Source organism: Helicoverpa armigera, chromosome 4, assembly GCF_030705265.1.
Source record: "Helicoverpa armigera isolate CAAS_96S chromosome 4, ASM3070526v1, whole genome shotgun sequence".
Lineage (NCBI taxonomy): Eukaryota > Metazoa > Arthropoda > Insecta > Lepidoptera > Noctuidae > Helicoverpa > Helicoverpa armigera.
In genome coordinates, this window is record NC_087123.1 from 6,520,600 (window position 1) to 6,544,698 (window position 24,099).

Below are 24,099 nucleotides of genomic sequence, written 5' to 3' on the forward strand. Positions count from 1 at the left end.
TGTATAGAGATAGCCTATTTCGTAAACGTCTCAATCGATTCAGCAGCTTTAGCCGTTTTAGCATAACAAACATAAAAACCTTGGCCTTTTTAATATCAGTAAGGTCTATAAGGTCATATTATGTATCTTTTGTATGTTTGTCCTTTGTAGCTTCTATCTTTAAAAGTGATAAAACTTGTGGCTTCTTGAACATCCAAACGTGGCATTTATAGTTAGTTAGTTAGGTAGCCGGTAGATAGTTGATACAAATAAAAGGCTTCATAATAGTAATGCATATATTTTGTTTTATTATAACATGAAAAAAAAATGTGACAATTTGCATAATTGAATTGAGTCCGAGGACAATAACTGACTACTCCTACGAGCACATATCGAACACAACAATTTGCCCTGAGGGCACAACACAACATTCCTAACATATATTACATTCCTTCACAAACACATTGCGTAGGAGTAGTATTGCTAAAACCCCGAGAGTGATATATCAAATAGCTTACAATCTTTATCTCCTTCTCCTTTATTAACTTTACTCACAAGTGAATTTTATACACAGCCTTATGATAAAATAAAACCCACTGCCGCATAATTTAAGCCCGGATATATTTCCAAAATTGATTTTTAATCAGAACTAGCTATTACTATCCTAATCGAAAGATACAACGTCTTCGCAATCTCTGCCTTTCCTCTCTTACATTTTCGATAAACATATCTATATGAATACTACCGTATTCCATAATCTCGTTCATTACTAATCATATCAGTAAATGAATCACGACCGAGCAGAAATAATGATGTAATTCTAGGAGCGTGCCGAGTCGACAGGGCAGTGAGCACAGTGCACAGTACCAGGTGTAAGATTAAACAATAACATTGCCCGAAGCAGCCGATTCAAATCGTCTGCGCATCAATAACAGATAGATTCGTGGACAGCCTGCCGTCACAATAGCATAATCGTACGCAGACAGTTATTATTTAATCTTACAGCTTCGAATGCACCGACGTAAGAGCAAATTGACGGTGTCCCAGTCTGAATCGATGCGGTCGCGGCTGCAGCACACTATACATATTGCGGAGCCGTACACAATAAATATGTTTCGCCCTTTCGAATTTCCAAATATTATATCGAAATGCGGGCTCACTACTATCGGGTGCTCTAATCGTAAGCTGCTCTTACATGGCGGTGCGGTCGAGGGACGGACGCAGGACTTAGTCCTTGGAGGAGGTGTCCATGGGGCTGGCGGGCTGCATGAGCGCGGGCGAGGGCGCGGGGTGCGGCTGCGGCGGCGCGGGCGGCGCCAGCGGCGCCAGCGGCGGCTCCAGCGGGCCCACGCGCAGCCCCGCGCCGCCCGGGATGGCCGGCTTCACGAACCTGTCGCTCGTGCGCCGCGTCTGGACAAAAAAATACATATTAATATGGTGCAAACTTAGAGATCGGAATTTAGGTGTGATTATCATCAGTTACATTGGTATTCGGTACTATGTACGAATCGCGGGAAAAACCTAGATTAGAAATAATATTTGGGTTGAGCTATAATATGACTGATCTCCTTCGAAAACAGTTGCCTTCCTGGGCATAATATTAGACATATTAGAGAGCCAAATCTTGCGCACACTCTCTGTTCCCTCATTCTCAGGTCAAACAGGATAGTAATCTATTAAGACCGGAGCGAGATCAGGGCCAGTATCGTCAGGATTACAATGTCATATCCACGTAAATGAAAACTTCAATAATCGCACTGAGATTCTGATTCAAACAAAACAAACAATACATAGGACTGTAAAACAAAATTCAATCTCCAATTGCAATAGTATTGTTGATTTACCTGAGAATTGAGATGAAGTGAGGGCCTTGAGAGCGGTATCCCGGCGGCGTTGGGCAACAGCGGCGACGCGTACGGCGAGAGAGGCCGCGAGCCGCCCGGCGACGACACGCTCCGCGACCGCGCCTGTGAATATACCGTTACTTAGCATTTCAGTATTTACGTACTTATATACCCACCCAAAACAAAAATGTGAAAGGCTGCCAAGTTCGATAATATGGAAATCCTTCGCCTATAAAAGAAGTGAGATCTGAATAAGTACCAAGTTCCATACACATACCTCAGTTAAAAACAGTTACTTTTTAATTATGTTACTTGGCAAGTTTTCACACACCTTGTTATAAACCTACTAAACGCAATGAATCAAGTATTTAATTTTCTATTAAAACTTGCCAAGTAACATTATTAAAAAGTAACTGTTTTTAACTGAGGTATGTGTATGGAACTTGGTACTTATTCAGATCTCACTTCTTTTATAGGCGAAGGATTTCCATATTATCGAACTTGGCAGCCTTTCACATTTTTGTTTTGGGTGGGATTTCATTTATTTTTGTAAGGTTGTTTATTTTATTTTTTTCTTATGATGAAGTTAGTTAAGGAAATGTCTCATTTATACTATCTTTCAGATTTTTGAATATGCACTATGCTTCTTACAAAGAAATGAACTAGATTAACTAAATGGACTAGATTTAACAACTGACTGACATGACATGTTATCATATATTATGTTCGTGGATCAAAGTTACACACTTGGCCGTTTTCAGATTTTTACTTTGACTAAATACAAACCTTTGTAACGAATTTCAGATCGGTACGATCATTCGAAGATATATTATATAAATATAGATAAATTTAGTTCGTTTTAGTTCCTTAGGGGTATAAATTTACACTAAGTATTTTACACCTTCATTATTTTGAAACTGACTCACACTTGGCCATTTTCAGATTTTTCCCTTTACCTTGACATAAAGACCTACCTCCATGCCAAATTTCAAGTCAATACGACCATTGGAAGTGGTCTAGGTTTTTGATGAGTGAGTGAGTCAGTCAGTGAGTGTATAGTAAAAATAGCGATTTTCTGACGTCAATATCTCAAGACCTACTATAGGTATATTAATGAAATTTTGTATTTTAGATAAGTGAGGGGGTCTCAACAGATACTAGAAATTTGATATGCGTAAATAAAATCGATTTTGAGTTATAGGGGGGTCGAATTTGGCCCGAAATGGTTCGTGTAATATAACCCACGGCCGGTGTGTCGCTTTTTTTGCTCGAACTTGGCGGACACACTGCCGTGTGTCTAGATTTCTTGCACAATACATTTTAAAACAATTTGCTCTGTATACGCAGTATTGTTTTACATTTTTACATGGTTAAAACTTTTTAACATAACATTTTCTTTTTTCAATTTGCCTGTGTAACTGGGTTGAGGTCAGATACTTAAGCAGTCACTCTATGTAAAACAACAGCAGCATCTGGTTCAAATGGAAGTTGAAGTAATGCTTACACTGGGCCTAATGATTGCATTGAAAATTAACTATAGATATAAACAAGATAATGAAAAGGCAAAATTATTAAGAAACTCACACTCAAAGCCTCATTGAATTGCCTTTCTTCCTCCATTTCGAGCGAGGACTCGCTCTCAGACAGATGTCGGCAGAGAGCTTCGCGACGTTCCACCTCTTGCTGCAGTTTCCTCTGCAGACGAACATTCTCTTCCCTAATGTGCTTCTCTTCAAGTGCAAAGCGATGCATCTTCTCCTTGTTCTCGTTCTGAGAGACTGCTAGCTGATTTCTATTGCAAACAGAACAACATTTACTATTTTGTACAAAGTTCTTTATTTGAAAAATTTACTTTTACTTCTCTTTCAACAACAAAGAAAGATGAATTCGGATGTAGTTGTAACGATAGTTGACTTTTCGTACTACAAGGATATGAGACGTAATTTTTGCTGACTTTATTTTGACTGTTTTTATTAGATTTCTAAAATCACACATTAGTTAAAGCAAAATTAGTATGTAGAAGCCTGCACATTATTTAAGCCCTGGAAATCAAGATCACTTTAATGTGTCATTATGCAGATTAAAAACATGAATGTGTGCAACCATTCCTAGTTATCCTTACTGAGCTTAGAAGTTGGTGATGGTCAGTTTTTAAGCAGCAATCTTAGTGATCACAAAATCTTCACAAACAACACTGCTGTAACTGCCCCAGGATATACAAGTCCATATTAAAAAAATAATATTCATAGTATATGCTATTTACTCACCTTAACTTTACGACCTCAGAACGCAGGGTCTGAATGTGATTGCTTAAATTGGATGCTGTATCACCATTACTAATGTCCCTAGCAAGAAAAAACTCCATTAATAATAAAACAATGAAAATATAGCAAGATGCATTCAAAATTATTACTTAATTAGGTGAGTTACATGCCTTACAATCTGTTAATCATGCATTTACTGGGCAGTATGATACAATTTTAGGATTTAAATTTCGATCCTGGAATTAAAATATCTTACTAAAGGAGTTTCAAATTACTATGCACCAAGTAAAACAAAAGCAACAATGTGTTATGGTCCCCAAAAAAGTAAAAAAGATTAGATGAATAAATAAACCAATTTCAAAACAACACAATATTTGTGTGAAAAAAATATGATTTTCACCTAGGACTGGCTGGATCGGACACTGGTTGGTCGAGCCTAATTTGCAGTGATCTCTTTTCTGCCTCCAATTTGTCCATACGCTTCCACAGTCTGTTTACTAGAGCCTCTTGCTCTTGTTCCAATGTGTTCTCTAGTTCCACCTGAAAATGTACAATTGAATTTTCATTTCAGTTTTAGGCTGACCTACAGTTTCTTTTCCTACTAGGGGTGCAATTCTGCGAATATAATGTGTCATTTGGATATCAATTGAATCTCAATGGCAGTTTTAACCTTAGCGGGCATTCTGCTAATACTACAAGACCTTAGAAATATTGGACTGTCATTGGTATACAGGGTATTGTGCTCTACAATCGTATTGAGTCAAAGTAATTCAGTCGTGATTGAATCTCAGTTGGATATCAACCATATGTGGCTTAAGTAAAATAAGCAGAATTGAGCCCATTGCTTTTCTGTTCCATTAAGAAAAGCAAAGGAACGGTAGGTCAGGGTTGTCTTGTCAGATACACTGAACAGAAGAAATAGGTCAGTAGGTCAAGTACAAGGTCTGATTAAACCAAAGCTTTTTCAATATAGGAATTTGAATTTACAGTTTGTGAAGTATACAGGTTAATAATAATATTGTTAGGTTGCTAAAATTTAAACTTAGAAATAAACATGCCAGCCACAATATTACCTTTTCTCTGCGAAGTCTTTCTAAATTCATTTGCTTGGCAAGTGTTTCAGCTTCTAGTTTTTCTATTTTCCTCATCAATTTGTTAACCAGACATTCCTGTTCTTGCTCTAGAGTTTGCTCCAGCCGACACTTCTCTTGGCGTAACTGTAAAGAAAGTGTTTTAGAGCCAGTGTTTTACATCCGATTACCTATCTGACCTTACCCGGGCAACCCAATAATACCCCTAGGTAAATCTGGTTGTCAGAACCTCTATAAATCTAAATCGATTTTATTTCAAAACTAGTTGCAACTATATTTGTTTCTATTTAACTGTCTCCTTATCCCATTAATACTTATTCAAGACATATTTGCTTGCTCATTGTATCTTTTGCACATAACAAAGATATGGTAGAGATAAGATAGTATTATAAACTGAACCCTTTATTTAAATAACTAAATAACAAGGTTCTATTACAAATAAAGGAAATCAATTTTTATTAAATTCAATACACTTCTAAGTGCCATCAATTTAGTTTGACGTACCTGGTTCAGTTTTCTGGAGAGATCATTAGTAAGACATTCTTCTTCACGTTCATAATGATGTGCGAGGGTTTCTTTTTCTTTTTTCAGTGCTTGAATTTTTTTCAATAATGTGTTGGATATATACTCCTCTTCTTGCTCTGCCTTAGCTTGCTGTAAATAAATAAAAACAAAAATGAGGACAAAATAAAGTAAAAAAGGACATTTTATAAAAAATATGCCTGTCATGTAACTTACAATAGAAACTGATGCTTGTCTCAAGGCACGATTCTCTTCTTGAAGAGCCTTTACGCGGAGTTTATATGTATCCAGCTCCACTTTCAAAACCCTTGAAAATACAAACAAATCGCAATACATTTTTATTGTCATCAGCTGATAGGAATGACAATGTGACATGAAAAAATTTTACTTTGTCATAAGTAATACTAAACTTGTTTATAAAAGTTATTCCTGAATTCATCAGCAATAATAAATGTTATGTACGTAGGTATAGTTAGCAAGAATATAAACACATTTGGAGAAAAAGTATAAAACATATTAAAAGTCAATGCAACAAGACTTGGACGTGTCAATTTATGAGATTCTCATCAGAATCTTACATATTTGCATCACAACACATACCTATTTTGTTGCTGAAGAGATTCGATTCTTTTCTGAAGCTGATCACGAGAAACTGTGCTAGGAGGCAACATAGCTCCGCCATCCAGCGAGCTGGAGTCGCTTTCAGAAGCAGAATCTCCCATCTTATTACCTAAAATCAATACGGACAGGTAAAGAAAAGTAAATATCAAAGATATTTAACTTTTTTACGTATTTTATCTGCAGTGTACCTGGTGAAATCACTGTATCATCCATTTGCACGAGTGTTGAGGACGGCAACAAAATGTCATATAAGTTCAAATATACTACGTTCTCCTAATTTTATCCAAGAATTATCTTTTTTTATTAGATTTCCATAAAAATACTATAGTCTAAAGGCAAAAGCAAACGAATTAAAGTGCAATGTAATAAATTAAAACACGAAAACCGTATCGTTGTTGCAGGCTCAAATATAGAGATGTGCGTGCTGGATAGATAAAATTAAAATTTACAATATTTACGGTTTTTCGTATAATAATGTTTTTTGTTATTATGTTATTGTACGGCGTAAAATAAATATTCTTAATTAATGCTATTGTAATTAAAGTCGTGTTATTTGCTTAGGCAGTTTTTGCGAAAAAATCAATGTTCATCTGTGTGGATAACGAGAGTATCCACCTTTGGCACCGACCTATAAGCATGATTTTTTTAGTGGGTAGTAACACTGGTTGAAAAAAAAACATTTATAAAAAATGACACACACGCCATAATGTAAATTGCTTCTCGATTTGGCGTTTACGTTAAAAAAATTACATTTTGATGTTAAAAATTCCTTTATAATGTATAAATAAGACATTTAAAATGTCCTTAGTAATTATTGGTAAGAAGTGAATCTATAGCTTTGCAAAAATCTGTGTTAAACATTCTCCTTTCGAAGTATTTAGGTTGGATCAAAGGAATCGAAGCCATTTCGTTCTTTTCGTGTAAACGGTATTCAAGATACATTTCTTATTGTTCCTAATGTTATAATCGCAAGTGGTGATGTTTACAAGACAGACGAAAAGTTTAGTTGAAATAGTGATTGCTGTGTCGTCGCCATAGTTGAGGTGTTGGTACGATTTCAGAAGTCATTGCTGCTGTTATTGCACCGTATGTAGTGTTCAGGGTGTATGGCATAATAACTGTCATCGAGAAATAGGTGTCCCTCGCAATTTTACATCTCCTATGTGGGATATAAGTGATAATCATAAGAAATATGAGTGCAATGTAGTTATATCTTCAGTTCAAAAGCAAGCCACTGAGGTTTTTTTTTACCAGGTATTACTTGTAAACAAATCGTGCTGTGCATGTTGTAATGTCTTGAGAAATGAAATTATCTTAACTTCTCAAGACTAATCTCGCATTTTAGACTGGTGTATTTATCAGTGTATATTTTTACCTGTGTATGGTAAAGTATGGTCCATTTAGGTTTTGTTTTTATAGGGCAATGACTTTGACTTAGATTGTATTGTTGAAATTGATGATGAAAATATGGCACATCTGTGCTGTGAAATGATGATAAACACAATGAAAATGTTGAAAGTCTCTTTTTAATCTATATCTTCATTGAATTATCGAAATTGTGTAATTCAATGACCACAAAACAATGGTCTTATTTACCCTGGCAGAGATCAAACCTAAATCTAACTTAATTTTTTTTTTTTTACTTTTTAAATACTGTTTAAAGCATGTTTTATATGAGTTTTTGAAGGACTTGATCATGCATATAAAAACTAGAATATGGATAGCATGAACTATATTTTAACATATTTCAGCCAGATGTTTATCAATTTTTATGAACAGTTTTTTTTTTGTTATATAAATCACGAAATAACCTTATTTCAATTCCAAACCATACTGTTCTTTATCATTATGCAAAACAACATATCTAATAATTACTATTACAAAGTCTTGAATTTATATTGCAGGATTATTTGCATAATCATCATTTCTTTTTTCAAAATTTATTAAGAAATCAAACAAAATAATACAACAGTCCAAAAAAATACAACTCTTTTCAACCACATACTTGGAGCACCCTGGTGCTAAATGCAATAAAATCAATTCACAGTTCAATTTGTAAGTTAGAAACTTCTCATCTGTACTAAAACTATGCAACACTTGGTTATGATATTTGCGTGCATCAGCCAGATTCTATTTTCAAAAGCAAGGATTTCAGCTATTCTTTGTGACAGCCTTATTTCACTATTTCTTATGTCAAAATTGGACCAGCACTAATCTATTGAGATATCTGACCCTCTTTTGGTCATTTAGGTAACAATAGGTATATTTACAGACTGTTTTAAGTAAGTCTTGTAAATTCTCATTGTTCTATATAACTTTTGTTCCGTTAATTCAATATCATAATAATGAGAAAGTTTAACACAGTACTGACACACAAACTTGATTTAAACACTGTATGTATTTTTAGGCTAAGCATTTGCAATGGCTCAATATTACCAAATAGTTGGACAAGGACAGTCATTGACTCTTGAAGATCTACAAAGATATTGTCCAAACTTATGCTTGGACAGAATAATAGTGAATCAAGATGAACAACAGTATGCACAACAACAGGTAAGTTGTACATTAAGGTGAAGGAAAATGTTATCAACTGATCTGTTCATATCCAACTTTTTTTGCCATAAACAATGATTAAGTCTTCTCTGAAAGATCATGTAACTATGCAAATGTTTTCCAGTTGTACCTGACTGAATGTTTTGTTTGTTTATTTGCTAGGTTGTGGTACAGCAAGCGGACCAGCCTAATGATATTATAGTAAGTGAAGGTGTACAATCTCAGCTGGTTGTGAGTGATGGCTTGCAATATCAGCCCCAGTACATCATTCGACATGAACCCCCTCCCCCTCCACCACCGACACGTGCCGACTTCCAACAACAACAACAACAGCAGCAACAACAACAGCAACAACAGCAGCAGCAGCAACAACAGCAACAGCAGCAGGCGTTACACAGGCACCAAGTGGGTATTGTTGATATCATCTTTTAAATTTACTCAATAGGGTAGTTTCCAGGGTCGAAATAATGAAATAATATTTAGTCCGCTTTTTAGATAATTAAAAAATATTGGATACGTATTTTTTCTTTTTTTAATTAAACATAAAATGACAAAGATAATACACTTCAAAAATTAGGAGTGGGGGCCTTTTACGTCACAGTGTCCTGAAAATTGTAGCAACTTGTGACGTCACACTCAACTTTAACACGCTATATCTTAACAAGTTCTGATCCAATTTAAAAAAGAAAAAATACGTATCGCTTAATTTTGGCCAATCTACAAGACGGACTAATTATTATTTTTTAGGAAACTAGCCTATTGATTATTCAGGAAACCCAAGTAACAAAACTTATGTAAAATGTATTATATAACTTTTTGGGTTATGCAAAGACAATAATGTATGTGACCAAAATATGTTTAGTTGATAACAAATGTGGAATAATTGTGACACATAATTTATTTGTAGGTTTACTACACATCTGATTTACCTGTGGATGCTCAGGTTGTCTTACAACAGGCTCAACAGATCATTGATGCATCTTTGATGCAACAGTCATCTCCACAGCGACCACAACATGTATGTCTCCTGACTAGATCATTGTGTATTACATTTATGCACTGAATAAAACTTGCATTATGGTTTTAGAACTCCTTGGTATAATATGCTTAGCATGTTACTTTTCATTTGGTTACATTACTTTTATTTCATTTGGTTAACCAGTACACAGTAGAATAAGATATAAGTTTAATAATTTAATGTAGTTCTGCATTATTGTTGGAGATAATACATATAATTCTTACTAAAGAGATCAGCTGTTTGCCTGGGAGGGGTGAAACTTACCCCATTTTGTATGTCTCTTTATCATCAAGGTCATTCATATGTCAGTAGCAAAATACCTAACATAGTTAAGAAACTAACATAGGTAAATAATGTCTAATACTGGATCCATTTTACTAATAATGGAGCATGGGCAAAATGCAAATGTGAAACTTAAAATATCATAATCAATTATGTACATCATTAACAGGGAGTCTTAATATTAACAAAGTTTCATGATTTTCATGTATTTAATTTTAATTTATCAATGTCGTATGTACAAAAACAGGCATCGTAATAATAGCTTATTATGTTAGTTTATTTCAGTTAATTTTTCGTTACACATAGATTACTAAATAAGTATGTGGATGTGGTTATTTAGATGTAAATAATTTAGTCCTCATTTACAACTCTAAAATGAATGCTATGCTTTATCTTTAAAATGGTGCATCTAATATTTTAATTTCAATAACAAATAGATTTAAGTCAACACTGTTATTTTGACATATTTTGTCAGAGAGCAGCATTTTGTCTAAACATTATTGTGGCGCTAGTTGGGAGATAGCTATATCCGAAAATAACTTAAACTGAATTAATTAACCTTTTCACCGCCACGCCATATCGGTATTCCTATGCCCTGTACGCCAAGCCCGAAAATCTTAATTAATATAATTAATTAATAAATACATAAAAGTAATGATTTAATAGGTTTATTTTGTATTTTTCTGCGACCTGTTTTTTGTCGAGTATAGCCGTCGTTGGCGCACAGGGCACGCTTGCTCATGTCGGCTATAGCCGACATTGGCGTTCAAAAGGTTAATTTATATACAATACTTTATCGGTTCAAATACTGTTTAGATTTTAGAATGTTATAACAAAACATTAAGAATCAAATGTCACCCACCCCCTTTACTGACGGAACTGTGCAACACTTTAGTTCTCGCCAATCTTTCTGTTGTTACGAAACATGCTTGAGACCTTGCGCTGGACCCTATCTTAGCCAAACCCACTGATGCTTAAAATTTCAGACCAGGAATGGGAATGGGACAGTAATCATGGGTCACATGCGCCTACTTGTGCTCGGAATTTAGTTGCGTACCGCCATTGAGTTTTGCTGGAACTACAATGCTTACTGAAGTCTCTCTGTAATACTTCAAACTCTTGTACATAATAATGGTTTATGCTTACAACAATGACACTTAAAGCAAGTCCTTTTATCTGACTTATATGAAGCAGTCTAGAAATAGGCTGAAAGTTTCTGGGATGTATGTAATGAATTTGGATAGTTATTCTTTTGTTTGTTGGCGACAGCAGCTCGTCAGTCCGGCGCACGTGCTCTCGCAACCAACTGTGATACATCCCGCGCAGCAGCCGCCGCCGCAGCCCCCGCCCCCACCGCCGCCGCCGCAACATGCACCCCAACAGACGGTATGGAAATCTTGTCATTTAATCATTAAAAGAATATACCCGTAGTCTGTAAGTTGGTAATTGATTCACCCGTGCATCGGAGAGCACGTAAATGTCGGTCTTGCGCCTGATCTCTCTGGTCGTGTCGGATTGCCGTCCAATCGGTCTATGAGAGAGAAGGAATAGTGAGTGCACTTGTGTGTGCGCAAATGCTCGTGCACTATAATATTTCCAGTGCAGCTGGCTGATTTCCTTATTTGAGAACAGCCGCCGTGGACACCATTATTATAAAGAGTATCTGTAAAACAGCTTTTATGTTTCATGGTCTTTAATGTATGTAGCATTTGCAAAACGATAAAGAGTGTCTTATTTACGTATACTGATTTTATCACATAAATCAGATTTCACTTAAAATAATGCGTTTATTTTGCAGCTACTGAACTATAGCAACATAAAATGTATTTCAGCCACCGCAACAACAGCAACAGTTGTCGCGAGCGTCACCCCAACTCATACAGCACTTCCAACAACAACATCAACAACAGATTCACCTGCAGCAGCTACAGCAACAACAGCAACAGTTGCAGCACCAGCACCAGTTGCAACAACAACAGCAGCAGCAGCAACAACACCAACAACACTTGCAATCACAACAAATCTCTCACCAGCAGGTTGTTATGCATGCAGCATACATAAATCAAGCTGTAAGTTCGGTGTTTCATTTGGTAGTAGCTGATGAATTTTGTGGTTTTATCTGATTTTCCTATTTTGTTGACATAAGAAATTATATAAAATTATCAGTATTCAATTCCTATAACAAACTCCTTTTGCTTACTGATAGAAGTCTATTTCGTGTCATGGAAATACCTCAGTGGTATAAAGCTTACATTACTCTAATTTTGAACATTTTACCTGTGAATATAAGAAATACCTAGTGTATGAACAATTTCCCAAATCAAAATGTACGAACGAAACACTACAGCACGCAGCATGAAATGGCTAAATTCGCCAAGTAATGTTCGGTTCATATGATACAGGGTGGCGGTGGTCGGCCAAGTGCTCCGCGGCTGTTGAACCCGACGCTGGGCGGCGCGGGCGTGACGCTGGTGCGGGCGCCCGTGCGGCCCGTTAGGCCGCGACGCCCCGCGCAGCGAGCAACGCCCGCGCCGCATGCCCAGCGCATGCTCAACTCCATGCAGCCCGTATGTATTCACTACAGCACCTATAGTGTGTGTGAAGAAGAAAATTACTAGCGCGCGAAAAAGCTGGTGTTCGGGGGATTTCGCCTTTAGCAAGTTTGACAGATTGATTTTGATTTGACAAGGGACCCAAACACCTAATTGGTCCTAGTAACTGATTTAACCTAGAAGAAGGTGCATGACCTTCCTCCCTAATGGCATCACGGCATCACTGATATCTTTCGTTCCTTCGTAATTTGACCTATTGATTTATAAGTTATTGATTCTCATGATTGTGCTGTAATGAGGATTTGAAGTGAGAACACGCTATCGTTCTTTTGTCTTGTATTTTAAAACGGTTGAATTGATATGATTCACCTAATAAAGTAAACCTTAAACCTTAGACCTTACCATAGGACAAACAGTGATTATCCAAGTGAAATATGTTGAACCATCTTATTGATGATGTGGATTGTTTGTTTTGATTTCATCAGAACAGAAAAACTCTGATTTCTTGCGCTGAACGCTTCTCAAAGTTTGTAAGTAACAGTTGCCCGGGTAACTGGGTCGTTCTTTGTAAAACACTGGTAATCAGCTGCAACTGTTTAGACTGGAAGCCAACCCCAACGTAGTTAGGAGAAGGCTAAGCAAACTCGGATAATTTGTATATCTCTTAGTATGCTATCACTTAGGGTCAATTCCCACTGAAAGAGCAGCGGCCGGCAGCGGCCGGCAGCGGCCGTAATTGCAAGGGATTGAGCGCGAGCGCGGCGGGCCGCGCGGCGCCGCACCGCGCCGCGCTCCGCCGCGCCGACAAACTGTTAATACGCAGTTTGGTGGGTTTATAAAATGTAAAATATGTTGGTAGAAATAAAGGATTATTTATTTTTATTTATTTTATTTATTTTCCGTGCTCTTACGGCCGCTGCCGGCCGCTGCTCTTTCGGTGGGAATTGACCCTTAAAACATTATTTTTTTTGTACAGTGGTCATAAATTGCAAGCATCACATCTCTTCACTAAAAGCACAAAATAATCAGAGTCAAACATACATAACTTTCTTATAGTATAAATTGTGGTCTATTGTTGTATAAATGATTGTACAACCATGCAGCAGGGTCAGGCGGTCCCCCCGGGCGGCGTGGCGCGGGCGGCGTCGCCGCGGGTGCTGAACCCGCAGGCGCAGCACGCGCAGCACCGCCCGCCGCGGCCCAGGACTCCGCTACACCACACACTACAGGTACTAAACTAAACTACAACAAAAATCACATAAATAAATAAAAAAAATATTTATTTCAGGTTAGAAACCTATAATAACAAGATAAAACACATTTCCCGCTAATATTATAAATGCTAAAGTTTGTGGGGATGTATGTGTGCGTGTTTGTTATATTTTATTAAACTATGATATGAAAGTAATACACTGACAACATTAGAAATGATATTTTACGATGACGGATCAAAGGCTGTAATGAGTAAAGAAAATGAACTATCGTTTGGACATCGCGTTGGCTAGCTTTGTAGTTAGTTTAAACAGGAGAAAAAAACTACTGGATAAAGGAATACAAACAAAGATATCGACACTTTCCGATGTTACGGGAATTACGACAGGGTGATCCAGAGATGCGCGCATTTAACTGTGAGATATGCGCTCGCATCGATATGCCAGATCGGACTGTTAGACTCCCACATCTACACGTACAGTTCGGAGCGACGGATGGAACGGCGCGAGCTGTTTCCCGCGGTCCGAACTGAACGTGTGAGGGGCGCTAATGGGTTTTTTAGGCTCGAGGAGATGAGGAATAACTTTGGTAGTTGTAGTAAAACTGATATTTGTGAAACGCACCTTCCTAAATTCTGTAAGCTTATTTGTAATGTGTATGACGTTTTAGCAACACCAGCACGCCCAACAGCACCAGCAGCATCAACTCGCACAGCATGTCTTAGGACAGCAAGTTCATCCACAACAACTCAACCAACTCAAGATCTCCACTCATCAAGTGAGCATACACTTTAACTCATAAGTCATTGATTTGTTCTATCGCTATCACATCTGATATACACTTTATGTTAATGATTGTATCTAAACTATTGTTTTATCCTTCCCAGCTCCTCAATCAACAGAACCAGGCTCACTCACAGACAACTCGAATAATAACACCGCAAGGGACGATAGTGACGCAGAACTTACCTTCACAAATGGCCCAACATACGGTAGTTCCCACAAATCAGAACAATGGACCTCTACCTCAACAGAATGCCCTCACTACCATTCCGCAAAGATCTTCACCCCATCCCCAACAAGTTCAACAAGTGCAACAAGTGCAGCAAGTTAAGAAGGTGGTAGTTCAACCGAACAACGCTAGCGATATGGATGATCTCGAAGAGAGTATTACAGCCGCGATACTCACTAAACACTCTGTGAATGACAACATGAACCCGTCGCCGCAGCAGTTCCACACGCCGCCGCCGGCGATGCGGCCGAACCACGTGGCCGGGACCGTGCAGCAGCAGCTCACCTTCAACTCGCCGCATGCCTTCCAGCCGCAACAGTTGTCGTACGAGCAGCCCCATGTACAGCAACACCCGCAAACCCTCACACAGCTGCTAATGGAACCAGACATGGAGGAAGAACGACAAGTATTAACCCTAACCAACGGCCAGAGGATAACTCTCGCCGACTACAAGCGACTGCAGCAGCCGCTACGCACGCCTCTACAGCAACAACAGCAAGCACGGTATTATTTACTGCTAGTCTAGAATCCCTTAACAATACAGTAGACAAAAATAATTACAGTAGAAACTAGATTTTTCTGAACTATTTGTAAACAGATAAAACAAACAAAATATTAGTCAATTCAACGTCAATTACACATTTATAATTTGAAATGTTTTACAGGGATGCCGGTAGACAGACCGTGGTACGTAGTAAAGAGCAGCAGCGGCCTGTGCAAAGAGTTCCGCCGATGCAGGCGCAACAACTCAATCTGACAATAGCTCCACAAGGTATAAATGCCATTATTCATGTTGCATTCAATACAATACATCCTATAAGTTTGTGATCAGAGGCAACTATGACTTAATAATAATTTATTTTCTAGAAAACAACGAAAACATGTCGGGTCCCTCGGAGCTAATGTCAGAAACAGTGTCTGCAAAAATGTTAATATTCCTCCAAAGTGGTGAACAAAGGTTAATCACTTTCACGGTGCCAAAAGAAAGCTGCACACTTCAAGAAGTGCTTGAACAGGTATGTAGCTGTTAAAATATTTCTAAAATAAATTGAATCATTTAGATTTTTAGATCCATGCTTGGTGAATTGTTTATAAGAAACAAACAGTAAACGGGATGGACGTAGCTCGGTAGCAGATGGATGGGGGTAGCAGAAAACTATGGGCTATGGCTTCGAGACCTTGACGCCCCGCTGGTTGCTGTTTCGGTTTCAATGTGTGGACTGTAATGTTGTATGATTAGACGTAGAAACCGGATATCAGAGAAACAAGAATACGTTTAGACAGAATTGCACTATCTTCTAGCTACTTTTTTGTTTATTCATTTATCTATTTATTAAAGGTCAACAGCTTTTGTTTCAGATTAACATTCCTTTTTCGGCGGATACTCACATACAATGTATGCAAAACACAAGTAGTGAAATTGACTATTTTGTGTCAGTGGGCTCAACAACTAGAATTGAAGAAATGTTAGAAAATCACCCGGTATGTTCATCATGCAGTTTTTGTCTCTAATATAATAATTATATCTTTAGTCGCAGTGGTATTAACTGGACACATATTGTTGCAGATTTTAATAGGAGGAGATATGAGTAGTAGAAATTCCCCCAATACGTCCCAACCTCAAAATAGTGAAATGTCTACACCTGAAAAATCCCAGTGTCCTGATAATGGTATGTATATGACTGACAAGAATCACAACGGCAGATGCGCTTTTCGTCTATCTGCTACATTATTGACAGTATATAGTAGCTTCCACAATGAATTCTTTAGTTAGATTGAAATAAAAAGGTAAACACAATAGTTATATTTGAATATTTTGTAGTGAACAACAGTCCAGAATCTCCAGGGCCGCGGTCGCCGCCGCCGCGGTTGGTAGACGGCATGCTAGCTGTTTGTAAATCATGTGGATACACTGGATACGACTTCAGTCGCTGTGAACGGTACGAGAAGTCTCAACTTGCATGCTACTCAGCTACATGACACATTTACATTGTTCATTGACATTATGATTATGCTTTCTTAGGTGTAAACGCGTATTCACTGAGGAGCCTAAAGGTGTACCAAGCAAAAAAGTAGATCAAAAGAAAAAAGAACCAGAGAAAACAATTTCGGTTTTGGAAAAACAAAGGTAAGCACAGAAATGCAAAATAGTCTTATTTAGAATTGATTTTACTAGGCACCAAAAACGAATTCTTTTCTTGTTACAGTACATGTGGGGAAGGAATTAAGTTAAATTTATTAAAGACTACAATGAAGACGCTAAATAATAAAACTGTAAGTATCAGTAGCCAATTTTACCAAGTATGATATAAATAGAGTTCTTGTGTGACTATATGCTTTTTGCAGCCTGCACAAGAGAAAAAGCCGCCTAGAGTTAGAAAGCCTCGTGGCAAGCAGCCGGATCCAGAGCCCGTCATATTAACTCTAAGTTCGGATGAAGAGGATTCAAATAGTTCCATGATGAGTCTGGTAAGATTGAGATAGAAAGACTACCTATATCATTAAAAACGCAAAAGTAACAGCTTTAGTAAGAAGAACCCATTAAGAATCCTAATCATGAAATGTTGTTTTAGCATGAACAATCAATAAGTATGAAGGAACCATCACTCAGTGAAATAGAAGGGGGGACTCCAGATAGCGGCATTGGAATAGACCACATGGATGGTAAGTGTTATTTTCTTATAATAACGTAATAAACATTTACTAGGCTCGTTAGAACCCCCCCTTAAACGAAAATATTTATGTAAGAGTTGATGTGTGCATAAAAATCCCATAAATAACCCAAAATAATATTATAAATGCGAAAGTAACTCTGTCTGTCTGTCTTTTCTTCACGCCTAAACTACTGAACCGATTTGTGTGAAATTTGGTACAGACATAGTTTGGTACGGATAGTTTTTATTATAACAAAAAAAACTTAAATCAAATAAAACTTATTCCGGACATGTAGCGCCATCTATTGGTCATATCAAAAATCTGCCGTAAGTCACTATTCCACACGAACGAAGTCGCGGGCAAATGCTAGTAACAAATTAAAATGAGCCTAGAATGCCAAACGGTATTGACAAGATTTCTCGTGCGACTTTTTAAACAACTTCAATAATCGAGGGCTGTGAAAAGGCTTGATTGGTATTCCTCTATTCAGTTTAACACCAGATTCGACCATAAATTGAAAATAATTTTCAATTTATTAAAGATTGGAAAACGTCGCGAGTATTGTAGTCGGTAACAAGGCACATGATATTTGCAAGAAAAATGTGTATTCCCGATTGTCTCGTCGATTACACCATAGCCATTTTCATATTTATTATACTACAAGATATGCAAAACATTGTCATTCCTTGAAAAAAAAAAATCGACTACTAAACAGATTGACCATTCCATTTATATATTTATTGACAAATGTATTGATAGAAAAATAATAAGCTTAAAAACCGATACTATAACAAAAACCGGCAATGTATTAAAAACCGGTAAATAATTCCGCTCTGGCAACATTATTCAGTAAAGTCGATGATAATATCTGTGCAAGCGGCATGCCATTTTCGTAATGAAATGAAATTATTTTGAATCTGTGGAGGTGTGGATCGGTCGCAATGCGTCTTGTTTAGCGCATACATTTTATTATTTGTGAATATTATTCACGCGCTTGACAAAATGTCCAGGAATTTTTTCAAACGTGATACAGGTACAAACCTTTATTTTAAAGCTTTTCTGTTATATATACGTAAAACTCGCCTCATCGTTTGCTAACTGCGAACATGACAAGTGGACACTGTCGATTTTTCCCTTACTAATTTACTCCTATGATTTTTGATCAATACTTGTTATTTGCCTTTTTCTAATCTTGTAAGTGATTATTTCTTCTCGCCCTTTTCTCACGCAACGCAGCTTATAAAATATTAAGAATCGCATGTCTACTGAGATAGATACACAACTACACCCTATTTTTCAGAGCAATGAAAGTATAAAATCATGAAAACACTGTCGAAATAAAGAAACTGCTTAGAATAAAGATGATTTCTTACACCATGATAGCCTTTGTCGTTACTTCTTGGTCACAAAGATAAAAAATAACACAAAGCAACTATAAAATCATTTTTGTAGGTACTAGTATTACTAACATTTCAAATAGTTTAAATCTTTTTAAGCCACATAACTGAGTAATTGCACAATCCACCTTAGACTATTGTCGAATCCTTTATAATCTACTTTTAAAATGCAAAAAAGTTTGCTTTATTTAACTACCTACTTTACAAAAGTTTTGTTTTTGTTGAAGTTCAATAATTTGTCTTCTAATTATGTAACAATACCACTTTATATTTCTAAAAATTATTATTAAATATCTATTATTTAATTAATCAGGCTCAACAGCTTACCTGTCAATAAATCAGACGTTGCTTTTTATCATTAGAGACGGAAATGCCTAGTATATCTAGAGATGCCATTGTATCAATAGATCTGAGTTTAAACAAATATTTTTTAATAACAGATGGCAGCAGAGAAGAAATCAGCCAGAGTTGCATACAAGTCACATCACTCAACTGTCGGACCATTCGCATTGGTTCCTACAGATATACCCCAAAAGAAAAGGTTTGATTATTACCAATATTTGATTCAATTAAGTATATTTTATTATAAGAAATTATAGAATAACCTGGTGGTTGTTATGAGCAAGTAATATTATAATGTTTTATTTTAAAGCATAACTCGACGGCTCCTAAGTATACTGAGTCAACTAACAAATTTTTCGAATTGCGCTTTTTTGTGTATTAACACAAATAACAATAAAAATATTGTAAATACACAAAAAAGTGCAATTCGCAAAATTTGTTAGTTGACTCAGTATACTTAGGAGCTGTTGAACTATAAAGTAATTGTTTTCATTCATCAGGTTTACATATCATCAAAGGGCATAAAAATTGTTGCACCTTCACTCAAAAATGAATCACGAGACGTGGCTTTACAAATACAGTTGAAAGAAGTTGTTAGAATATTGGTGCACTTTGGTAAAGGTTTACCTGTGATTTTTTTATACACCATGAGCAAATGTGGTAACTATATTCGGAAAGTATTGGACATGACGGAAGAGTCAGGTAAGGTCATAACATTGATGAATTTGGTGGTTCAAACAACTTCGCAGTTTACACTTTAGACCATTAGATTACAGTAATAACTTGCCAAGGTTTTGTTTATTTTTTTTATTAATGTTCCATCATGTGCCCTGTGACAACATAAAGTGGTCACTTTGTTCTTGTCATTCTATAAATTTTCTTTAAATTCTTGCTTGGAAGAAATTTGACTGGTTTTCACCTAAAGATTCTTGCATAGTTATGTGCTATAAAATTGTGTGGTTACATGTTAAATCTTTGCAGGTCCTTTTTATAATCCAATGTCCAAGATTGATCCTTTCAAAAGGATAACATTACTACCAGAAACAATATCAGATGAAGCTAAAATTATACTTAAAGTTTTATTTGGGAAAGTAATGGATGAATTGACTGCTCGAGAAGCCAATGATATATTAGTGAGAACCTGTCCTAAAGAAAGCAATAATGTAACGAAAATGACAACAAGAAGTGCTTCCATTTCTTCTGGAGCTAAGAGGTGTGTAGAAAGCCACAATAACAACTTGTATTTCCTCAAATTTGTCATCATCCTGATGTTGTGTTTTATGTCCACAGTTCCAATCCTGCTGAGATAAGACAAATTCTAATTTATCCACCTGGGAAAGGTGGTATACCTATTAATACTGAAGACTATATGTGCCTAGCCCAAGATCAGTTTTTAAATGATGTCATCATAGATTTTTATTTGAAACATTTAGTTCATGATGTTTTAACACACAGTCAGAGAGAAAAGACTCATATTTTTAGCACATTTTTCTACAAAAGGCTTACTACTAAACCAAGTAAAGTGAACAGAAGTTCGAATCCTCATGAATGGGACAGTAATTTAACTCCGGCGCAAAAGCGTCATGCGAGAGTCAAGACGTGGACAAAAAATGTGAACATTTTCGACAAAGATTTTATTGTAGTTCCTATTAATGAAAATTGTCACTGGTTTGTTGCTATTATCTGCTACCCAAGCTTAGATGGATGCCGGAGTACTATAGATAACCGCCTTGTTACCCCACAAGAGATAAGAAAAAAAGGTAACATGCAACCTACCATAGTCAACTTCTAAAGAACACAAGTTTTTCGTGTCTTTTATAACATGTTTGTTGTAATTTCAGAACGTAGATCTTCTATGCAGATAGGAAACACGACAATCACACCACTCAACAAGCAGGAACAACTTACATTAAGTTGTGACTCGGACAATCTTAGTGAGCGTGATGAGGCTGAAGCTGAGGTATATCGGGTTCTTTTTTCAGTTCAACTATTTGAATGTCTCATAAATGCTCTCTTAATAAATAAAGATATCTATCAGAGAAAAATAGTAGTTAGGTACTATACATATATCTCTGAATGTAATGAAGTTTTTAGATTTGTTTGAGAAACTTTTATATGTAGTTTGCGAAGTTAGTACAGATCTAGAAAGTCGTAAATTTTCACTTAAATTGTTTTAGGAAAGTGATTTGGACATGCAATGTGATTCTGATGAAGATGAAACCGACAAAAGTCCTATTGAAAAGAAAATTGAAATTCAACCACACAGAAAAAATGAACCCATAAAACAGTAAGTACATAACTCTTAGAGAAATTAAGCAGTTTCAGATCTTTTGAACAAATGTTCAAGATAGCTTGTTAATCAACCCTAGCAGGTGTGGTTTTCTTTGTACTACTGAAGCATTTTGTGAATTGAATGGTCTTCATTCATATCCCAAAGCACATGTTACAGTCTAGTTTTCTCTCATTCCCAGATCAGCCTTGGAAACATCTGTATACCAACATGGGAAAGATTCTATTATTAGGTGTGTTAATGCACCTACCACCAATAGCAGTCTGTTGACTAAATATAATCTCCAAAAAAACATTAAATTATCCACTTAGTGATACTGATAATATTTTTCTTTTCAGACCATGCATATTAATATTTGATTCGTTAGCTGGGGCATCACGATCTAGAGTGGTTGCCACATTAAGAGATTACCTCACTTGTGAATATCAAGCTAAAGTGAGTAAAGTAAATCTACACACATAAATAAATATCCTAACTAATTCTTAGTTGTCATATACTTTAATTCTTACAAATGTTTACAGGTCTCCCAAAATAAAATTTTCAACAAGGATAATATTAAAGGTAGTTGCCCTAAAATACCACAGCAAAATAATTTTACTGACTGTGGATTGTATTTGCTGCAGTATGTTGAGCAATTCTTTAAGGTAATATTTGGTACCTACCATACAAAGACTGTTATTAATTCAGAAAATTTAATTGCATATTTTAACATGAATTTCTTATTGCAGGATCCTATATTAGACTACACATTGCCTATAAAACAACTAGCCAGTTGGTTTGATGAAATAGTCGTGACTAGAAAACGTGAAGAGATCTCCATTTTATTGAAATCATTGATGAACAAATATAACCCAGACTCGCATTTGACTTTGCCTGATATTACATTCCCTACTTTAAATGGTATGTATTACTTATTATAGACTTTTACTAAAAATACCTCTTTTAAAATGTATTCAATATTTTTTTTAATGATTTTATTAGGTAAATTGATTGAAACTGAAGACCAACAAGAAGATGGATCTGAAAGTGATAAAGGCAATTCAAGCAAATTACTAAAATCCGATGGCAAGGACAATGAAACAGCAACCCTCACATTTGTCAAACAAATGCCTACTGGTGACATAGTGGTGAAGCGAAACTATGCAGACTCTTCTGATACTATACATTTGCGGAAAGCTATAAGAGTTTCAAGTGATGCAGAAAATAGATCTATGGTCTTAAAGTCGGAATTTATCAAGAAAGGTGATAGCGAAAATCAAATTTTGATTCCTATTAAGTTACACACAAGTGACTTGGTTAAAGACATTCAAAATACTTTAATAGTTAATAAGAATAATAAAACATTGGGTGATAAAAAGCATGGTGTACATAATCAGAACGTATCCAATATGAATTGTATTCGGCAAAACATTGGTGAAAGTGACAGTCACTCATTCCTGAAATCGAGAAGGGTAAACAAACTCGATGATGTGATGAATGAAACGAGTAAAAAATTCAAAAAGAATGAATGTTGAAACTTGTTGCCTGTCCATTTACCATGTCTATTAAATTATTATTCATTTAATAAATTGTATAGTTGTTTTATGGAGTTGTAAATATTTAGCAATTAAACCATTAACAATATGTATTTAATACTAACTATTTTATAAAAATAAAATGTAAAGATTTAAAATTTTACTTGTGTATCATATTAGCTTAAAATAAAAAATAAGAAAATTTAACTGTGACTTTATTTTTAGTTTTGTGATTTTGTTTATAAATAAAATATGCTGTTGATAAGATCTTAGACGAAAAAATTAAAAAAATCAATTGAATGATGCCATGTTTATTAGTACTGTGCCCATATATCATATTTACGTTAAGTGTAAATAATTTTTAAGTCTTAAAACTGCCCGAGTACTATTTTCTTTTTTTTTTAATACAAAAATAGTCATTCCTGCTACAATATCTTGTAATGGCTTTACTCAGAAAAAATATATTTAAATAAAATTGTGCGTTCAATTAAAACTGCTAATCAGTTAAGGCGAGGAAGTGGTCAACAATAATTCCATAACCGGCACGCGCATCTAAGGCGCCAAAAGGGGTCGGAGCGTCTGAGCGGGGCGAGGATAACAATACGCGCGCTAGCTTATAACTAAAAGTCGTAAGCGACAAAATGGTTTTGTAATTTTAATATTTAGAAATGATAATTTAATAAAAATTCCTACTACAATTTTAAAGAGTATGTATATACTCAACTACTAAAAAAGTTAAGAGGCTTAAATCGGTCCCGTTTGCCCATAATATGTGAATCTCTTTTTAAAAAGAGGTATGTTTGATATATTTTCTCTGTTATAAAAGTTACCTAATCATGTTTCTACAACTAACAAAATAAGGCTTATATCATGAACTTTCAGGTAACCAAGTTGTATTTTGATCCGTTTTGTATTTACTGAGAAAAATTGACATCCTTGGCGCCAAAAATTC

At 35.9% G+C, this 24,099-nt stretch overlaps 2 protein-coding genes across 11 annotated transcripts; one reads left to right on the forward strand and one right to left on the reverse strand.

The window, feature by feature from the left end:
• Window positions 1-261: 261 nt before the first annotated feature.
• Window positions 262-6,749, reverse strand: LOC110384090 (coiled-coil domain-containing protein 6). 3 transcript variants are annotated; one of them, XM_021345188.3, is made up of 10 exons: window positions 6,510-6,749; window positions 6,301-6,430; window positions 5,917-6,007; window positions 5,683-5,832; window positions 5,161-5,304; window positions 4,488-4,627; window positions 4,091-4,159; window positions 3,408-3,615; window positions 1,824-1,946; window positions 262-1,389 (listed from the first exon to the last, which is right to left on the reverse strand). In XM_021345188.3, the coding sequence occupies exons 1-10, from the start codon at window positions 6,532-6,534 to the stop codon at window positions 1,207-1,209; spliced, it is 1,263 nt and encodes a 420-aa protein (XP_021200863.1). In that variant the 5' UTR covers window positions 6,535-6,749; the 3' UTR covers window positions 262-1,206. The 3 variants fall into 3 exon arrangements, with proteins under 3 accessions (XP_021200863.1, XP_021200862.1, XP_021200864.1); XM_021345187.3 differs by having other exon boundaries at window positions 4,091-4,168; XM_021345189.3 differs by lacking the exon at window positions 4,091-4,159.
• Window positions 6,750-6,979: 230 nt separating this feature from the next.
• On the forward strand, window positions 6,980-23,354 carry LOC110384070 (uncharacterized). 8 transcript variants are annotated; one of them, XM_064034115.1, is made up of 29 exons: window positions 6,980-7,138; window positions 8,729-8,874; window positions 9,037-9,279; window positions 9,782-9,892; window positions 11,444-11,560; window positions 12,007-12,243; window positions 12,577-12,741; window positions 13,830-13,955; window positions 14,608-14,715; window positions 14,825-15,453; window positions 15,615-15,721; window positions 15,817-15,965; window positions 16,297-16,431; window positions 16,517-16,619; window positions 16,772-16,889; window positions 16,973-17,077; window positions 17,157-17,223; window positions 17,296-17,418; window positions 17,523-17,613; window positions 19,442-19,542; window positions 19,844-20,045; window positions 20,325-20,556; window positions 20,634-21,103; window positions 21,185-21,303; window positions 21,521-21,630; window positions 21,972-22,068; window positions 22,155-22,277; window positions 22,362-22,533; window positions 22,615-23,354. In XM_064034115.1, exons 2-29 carry the CDS (start codon window positions 8,743-8,745, stop codon window positions 23,145-23,147), a joined length of 5,025 nt encoding a protein of 1,674 aa, XP_063890185.1. In that variant the 5' UTR covers window positions 6,980-7,138; window positions 8,729-8,742; the 3' UTR covers window positions 23,148-23,354. The 8 variants fall into 8 exon arrangements, with proteins under 8 accessions (XP_063890185.1, XP_063890188.1, XP_063890187.1 ...); XM_064034118.1 differs by having other exon boundaries at window positions 16,309-16,431; XM_064034117.1 differs by having other exon boundaries at window positions 13,833-13,955.
• The last annotated feature ends 745 nt before the right edge of the window (window positions 23,355-24,099 follow it).

What these genes read in the sequence shown, in the direction of transcription:
- LOC110384090 (XM_021345187.3), bottom strand. Translation starts at nt 6,534, where the DNA reads ATGGATGATACAGTGATTTCACCAG. An exon ending in AAAGACTTCGCAGAGAAAAG is followed by an intron (nt 4,628 to 5,160) that starts GTAATATTGTGG and finishes GTACATTTTCAG; the next exon opens with GTGGAACTAGAGAACACATT. An exon ending in TCCGATCCAGCCAGTCCTAG is followed by an intron (nt 4,169 to 4,487) that starts GTGAAAATCATA and finishes TTTTCTTGCTAG; the next exon opens with GGACATTAGTAATGGTGATA.
- LOC110384070 (XM_064034115.1), top strand. Translation starts at nt 8,743, where the DNA reads ATGGCTCAATATTACCAAATAGTTGGACAAGGACAGTCATTGACTCTT. An exon ending in TGCTCAACTCCATGCAGCCC is followed by an intron (nt 12,742 to 13,829) that starts GTATGTATTCAC and finishes ACAACCATGCAG; the next exon opens with CAGGGTCAGGCGGTCCCCCC. An exon ending in TACATTCCCTACTTTAAATG is followed by an intron (nt 22,534 to 22,614) that starts GTATGTATTACT and finishes TGATTTTATTAG; the next exon opens with GTAAATTGATTGAAACTGAA.